The 6520-nt window shown below is 61.4% G+C and overlaps 1 protein-coding gene across 1 annotated transcript in view; it reads left to right on the forward strand.

Annotated features, from left to right (window-relative positions):
• Positions 1-4800, forward strand: part of MOV10L1 (Mov10 RISC complex RNA helicase like 1) — a 33922-nt gene extending 29122 nt beyond the window's left edge. The window contains exons 25-28 of the mRNA XM_015568713.1: positions 808-957; positions 3384-3491; positions 4326-4463; positions 4567-4800. Coding sequence (XP_015424199.1) covers positions 808-957; positions 3384-3491; positions 4326-4463; positions 4567-4662 — 492 coding nt within the window. The 3' untranslated portion in view covers positions 4663-4800. The remainder of the gene's footprint in view (positions 1-807; positions 958-3383; positions 3492-4325; positions 4464-4566) is intronic.
• Positions 4801-6520: the final 1720 nt, after the last annotated feature.

Consider the following 6520-nt stretch of genomic DNA (forward strand, 5'->3'; position numbering starts at 1 on the left):
ACCTCTCCATCTTCCCGGACGGACACTGTCCCACTGACCCTCACCCCCCCTGCCCCGGTGCCCCCATCACCCCTGCGTCTGCTCCGAGCCCTCAGGCCACGGGCATGTGCCTCGTGGTGTCTCCCATTGGGTGCTCGGGCCGCGTGTGCTTCCCACGTTGCATGGACGCTCAGGCTGCTCCCACATCTACTTGCCTGGGTCCCGGAGTTAATTCTCTTCCTGTGGGTGAATGCCTGAGGTGAACGCCTGAGCCAGAGGGGAACTCTGCTTCCGGGTTCTGAAGGCCTGCACACGTTCTCCACAGCGGCTGCACCACCTCACGCTGGGCGCCCAGCACCGTGTCTGTCTTTAGTTGTGGCCGTCCTGGTGGGCGTGGCGGGCCCTGAGGTTTGGGTTTGCATTTCCTTGAACCTCAGTGATGGCCTGTGCGCTGGTCATCCTCCTGTCTTCCCTGCTGGCCGGAGAGAGGAGGGCGCACCGTCCACAGGAGGGGGGCAGCCAGAGCGAGGGGCTCCCACACTGACCACACTGGTCACTGCCACCTCAGCCATCCTGGCTCCCGGGCTCTGTTCCCCACTGGCATGTGCACCCCCGCCCCCACCCCCGTCACCATCCTCACGGGACACTGCCCTCCTCACGCCCCCGTCCTGGGGCCTCACTGCAGCTGAGCCGGTTCCGGTTCCGTAGCCAGGCCCCTCACCTCTGCCTGTCCCAGCGCCTGCTCGGCTCCCCGTTCACGGCCCTTAACGAGTGTAGCTGGTAAACGAGGCCTCGTGACGCCCTGTCTCTTGTCTCCCAACCTGACAGGGCAGCGAAGCGCGGGAAGGGAGGAGCCCGTCCTGGTTCAACCCGGCCGAGGCCGTGCAGGTCATGCGCTACAGCTGCCTCCTGGCCCGGAGCCTCTGCAGCCAGGTGTCCGCGCAGGACATCGGCGTGATCACGCCCTACCGCAAGCAGGTGGGCCCCGCCCCCGCCGCTCGGTGCTTCCTGTCCGCGGGGGCCACGCAGGAACAGGACACGAGCTTGTCACGTGGCACCTGCGGGACTCCCCTGGCCTTCCACACCCGGGTCCTGGGGCTGGGTGTGCAGGCACCTGGGTGAGCCTGCCTCCATGCTCTCCTGTCCCAGTGTGAAGTTGTCACCCCTGTACTCACTGTGCACGTCCTCCATCTGCCCTGGGCCCACCCTGGTCTCCCATCTCCCGTGTCTGCAAATCCCACGGTGCCCACACCTGCAGCTGCCTGAGTGGGGAAGAGGGTTCCCCTGGGGTGGTCAGGGACTTGAGAATCTGTTATAAAGGCCTGTGGCTGGCACGGGCGGGCGGGGCTGTGAGCGTGGTGAGGCGCGCATGGGTTGGGCGGGGCCATGCAATTTCGCACGTTGTGCTTCTAGTCTTTTCATGTGTTTACTGGCCATAATGTGTCGTCAAAATTCCTGTTTAGCCTGGTCAGGTGGCTCAGTCAGACAAGGTCCCGTCACCACAAGGGTCATAGGGTTGATTCCCAGTCAGGCGTATACCTAGGTTGAGGGTTCAATCCCTGGTTTGGGCACATACAGGAGGCAACTGTTGTTTCTCCCTCTCCCTTTCTCCCCCTCCCTGCCTGTTCCCCTCCCCTCTCCACCTTCTTCTCTCTCTAAAATCAATAAAACAGCCCGGCCGGTGTGGCTCAGTGGTTGAGCATCTATCTGTGAACCAGGAGGTCACAGTTCTATTCTGGTCAGGGTACAGGCCTGGGTTGTGGGCTCGAGCCCCAGTGGGGGGCGTGCAGGAGGCAGCAATCTATGGTTTTCTCTCATGGATGTTTCTATCCCTCTCTCTCCTTTTCTGAAATCAATAAAAAAATATGTATTTATTTAAAAATAGATAAAACATATCCTCCGGTGAGGGTTTTTAAAGCCCTGTTTGAATCCAGTGTCCCTTCTGTTGCTCTGAGGTGGTGTCTGCAGGTTATGCTGAGTCAGCATTATTTCTGCACCCGGGCCCTTGGTGGTCGAGTGTTCCAGATACCGTCTCAGCCAGGCCTTGTCCCTGGTTCCCTCCATGTGTGGGCGTGTGTGTTCTTTCCATGTAGTCACATGCACATGGGACATGGGGACCGTTCCCTTTGTGGTCTGTGCTGTTTGTTTTTTGTCTAAGAAACCCTTCCCTGTCGTGATGTGAGGTGTTTTCCCACTTTGTTCTGGAGGTTCAGCCCTCTGCGTTGTGTTGGGTGGTCATGGCAAGGATCTCTCTGACTTTGGTCTGTGTGGTGTGTGTCCCTGCTGCACACACGGCTCCCATGTGCACACCTGGGCTCCACCTCCCTCGCGGTCCCCCGCCGCCCCCCAGGACCGCCAGCCTGGCTGCTGGGGCTCGGGCTGAGCTGACATCTGGGCTGAGTCCCTCATGGTGAGCCTTCAGACCGGCCCCACCCCCGGTTCTTCCCTTTGTGCTCTTTCTGGTGAGTTTTAGAAATCCCACCTTTTATCAAAACACGTGTTTCTTCTTGGGACAATTGGTCAGCATGCCGATGGCTTTGGAGTTGGGTCTCTTACCTGTGCCGCCTGCACCACTGGTCTCTGCGCTTCTGTCTCCTGAGGTTTGTCTTCCCGTCGTCGTCTCAGCAGAGGCCGGTGCGTGGCAGACACGGCACTGACCGCCTCCGCCTGACCTAGCCGCCTGCCGGCAGGTGTGGGAAGGGCTAACCTTTGTCCTGCAGCAGATGCGCTGCCAGGACACCTGCTAGCTGCCTGCTTTCCACCCGGTGAACACTCCCTTGTTCTCCGTGGGGACAGTCTCCCCACAGCATCTGTGCGGCTCCTCCCCTGCAGGCCCTCCGGGCGGGCTCTCGGGTGTCCCCTCGTGCTCTCGGACCCTCCCGTGCCTGCCCCCTCAGCACCGCTCCAGAGTCCTGGGGAGGAGTCGCCTGCCATCGAGTTTTCTTTCAAACACTCATCCTTCCAAGATTTCAAATGGGGCCTTTTTTTCCAACACCCATTGGAGACCTCGTCTCCAGACATCTGGAACCCACTTCGTCCCGAGTCTCGCGGCTCGACTCGGCCGTTCCCGCTCCTGAGGGCGAGCTCGCCTTCTCCTGGCTCCATGGCCACTCGTCACAGCGTTTGTCCTCCTCCTGGCTGCTTGTGACGCTGCCACAGAGGAGGGCACGCCGCCCGTCTCCAGGCCACAGGTTTGGTGAAGGCTCAGGCCGGGGAGGGCCCCACAGGGCGGCGTGCCCTCACCTCCGTAGAAACGGGCGCTGAGCCCAGCCCTGGTCGGGTGACATACGATTGGGATGGAGAAGCCTCACTGCGCGCTGTCAGCATTGCCTTCTGCGGCAGTGTGGGGAGAAGTGGGCAGCTTTGTAAAATTGTGTCTTTAATCTTTTTTACCTGCTTCAAAGGTGGAGAAAATAAAAATTCTTTTGAGAAACGTGGATCTGATGGACATAAAGGTTGGATCAGTAGAGGAGTTCCAAGGGCAAGAGCATTTGGTGATCATCATCTCAACCGTAGGTGCCCTGTTCCTGGGGGGCCCTAGAGAATCGGGAAAAGAACCACCATCACCCCGACACCCGGAGTCACCCCGACTCCCGGAGTCACGCCGACACCCGGAGTCACCCCGACACTCTGTGCTGAACCCATAGGCTTGGGCCCATGTTGTGCAGACAGAGGGCAGTGAGGCTCCTCCCCCACCCCCTGCTGCTTTTTCCCTTTTTTTAACCCTCATCCAAGGAGTGAGGATATTTGGATTTTTTAAAATATATATTTTATTGACTTTTTACAGAGAGGAAGGGAAAGGGATAGAGAGTTAGAAACATCGATGAGAGAGAAACATCGATCAGCTGCCTCCTGCACACCCTCTACTGGGGATGTGCCCGCAGCCAAGGTACATGCCCTTGACTGGAATCGAACCCAGGACCCTTCAGTCCGCAGGCTGACGCTCTATCCACTGAGCCACACTGGTCAGGGCTTGGATATTTTTTCCCCACTGATTTTTTTTAGAGAATGGAAGGGAAGGGCAGTGGGGGGGGGGGGTGGGAGAGAAACACTGATGTGACTGACAGACACATCGATAGGTTGCCTCCCCCATGCACCCTGACCGGGGGTGGGGATCGGACCTGCAGCCCAAGTACATGCCCTTGACCAGAATCGAACCCGAGACCCTCCAGTGTATAGGCCGATGCTCTAACCACTGAGCCATGTCAGCCAGGGCTGCTTTTTTCTCTTTTAACCAAAAATGAGGTCCTACTGACGACGTTTCTGTGTTCAATGTTTTCATATGTCGAGAGTTCTTTCCATGCCGGAAACTTGAAACACCTTTTTCTCTGCCTTTGTGCTTCCAGGTGCGGTCGAACGAAGACCGGTTCGAAGACGATAGGTATTTCCTGGGTTTCTTGTCCAACTCAAAGCGGTTCAATGTGGCCGTCACCAGGCCCAAAGCCCTGCTGATCGTGCTGGGAAACCCCTACGTCCTGGTCAGGGTGAGCTGCCGCCCTCAGGCAGGACTCCCCTGAGGAGGGGCCTGGGGAGCGGTGGGGGCTGTCCGCCCTGCCCGCTCTAAGGCCCCCTTCTGTGTCCCCCCAGGACCCCTGCTTCGGCGCATTGCTGGAATACAGCATCACCAATGGTGCGTACACCGGGTGCGACCTGCCGCCCGAGCTGCGGCACCTGCAGGGCTGAACCCCACCTCCCTGCCTCGCCCCTGCTCCTGTGCCTGCTCCAGGGCTGCGGCGGCGCTCTGTCTAGCAACAGACGGTTGGCATCACCCCTCCCTGCACAGTCTCCATAGACACGTGCTCCTCATCAAACCACACCATGAAGAGGTCCTGAGCCCTGCGGGGAGCCCAGTGCACTGGCTGCCGCCTCCCACAGCTGAGCTGGGGCCACGCTGTGCAGCCTCCCTGCTTAGAGGAGCCGGGAGCCCAGGAACCAGGGACCCGGGACCTTGCCTGGAGCCCCTACTGGAAGGGAGGGCAGGAGCCTGTCTGCCGTGGTCACTGGGCCGCCTGCTGCTGTCTTGGCCACAAGCATGGGGGCCGCTGGGCAGGACGATGCCTGCCCGACCATCAGCCCTGCCCAGCCCCTTCCTGACACTGTAGTCACCACACCACGGCCCATCACCAAAATAAACACTCGAGTGAGACCCCAGCGTGGCTTTCCACTCAGAGCGCACCAGGTGGGGGGCAGAGCCACACCTTCCTCCCGGGTCCTCGAGCCAGTGCTCAGTTACCACTGGCCGTGCGAAGCCGTGGGGCACTAGGGGCTCTGCCTGTGGCGGCCCCAGAGGTGGTGGTGGCCTGTGTGGCCCCTGCTCGCCCCTGGGCCAGGAGCTGCCCTCGCGTGCAGACGCTCGGGGACCGTTTCCAAGAGAGGCTGGGAGCGTGCACACATTGGGGGTGTCCCTCATGGGCGGCACCAGGCCTGGGGACCAGCACCCCGGGCCCAGGAAGGGTGTCAGACCCAAGTCTGGCCATGCGTCTGGGAGTAGTGCAGAGGCTGGGGCTTGGGCCTGGTCAGGGCCACCTGTTGGGGGCGGAATCCCTGAGCTGGGGGACCACCCGATGGCACCTCGACAGCCATGCGATGGGACGAGGCCTAGCACCCTCCGCCCATCACGGCCACGGTGTCCCAGGGTCTGACCTGGGGTGGGAGTGTACCCCAGGGGGTCTGCACCAACCATCCCTGGGGTGGGACAGGCACTGCTGGACGGACATGGCCCACTCGGCTTCCTTCCCAGGGTCGGGCTCCTCATCACGCAGCTGCGTGCCGCCCTCCTGGGGTTAGAGGTCACTACTGTCTGAACCGTGAGACCAGAGCAGTGACCCCTCAGACCTGCAGCTCCCTCCCTCCTGTGGAGGGTGTGGCCCTGCCTCCAGGAAGGCAGCTGGGACAGGAGTGGGAGGCCCAGGCAGAGTGAGTTGGGTGAGGTGCGGGGAGACGGCCTTTCAGAGGCTGCAGAGCCCCCGGGACCTTCCTGAGGGTCCCACAAAGTATAGAGGGTATGGTGGGGCCAAGGCAGGTCCACACCGGGTCCCGAGGTCACCCAGGCCCCTCGTGCTCCCTGGGCACCCTGGAGGCCCAGGGCAGTGGCTGTGAACACGGGAGACCATCTTCCTGGCTGACACGTAGGGAACAGGTTCTGGTGGCCCAGCCGGGCCCACGCTGGCCTGAGCCTGAGGACCAGGCTCTGAAGACGCCCCACTAACGGCTGCCGTGGGTGAGGAGGCTCTGGCCCCAGAAACGGTCCTGCTTGGCCACCTGTGTGGCTGTCTCTGTCTCCCATTCACCTGGTTACCAGGTCACCTTGTGCCCTGACCACAGCCTCCTGTGACGGCCTGTGGGGTGAAGGGGGACCCCCAGGGCTGCCCAATGACGGGGCGACCCACCCCCCACAGGCGCCCAGGAAGGAGCTCTCTGGCGGGGAATGGGGCCCTGGACCTGTCCGAGGCCCAGGGGCGGGCACCTGCCATGTCCACCCGGGCTGGCGGTGGGGCAGCACCACTCGGGGTTCTCGGTGGCTGTAAGGTGTCTGTGCTGA

The sequence above is a fragment of the Myotis davidii genome, unplaced genomic scaffold (genome assembly GCF_000327345.1).
Source record: "Myotis davidii unplaced genomic scaffold, ASM32734v1 scaffold845, whole genome shotgun sequence".
NCBI classification, from domain to species: domain Eukaryota; kingdom Metazoa; phylum Chordata; class Mammalia; order Chiroptera; family Vespertilionidae; genus Myotis; species Myotis davidii.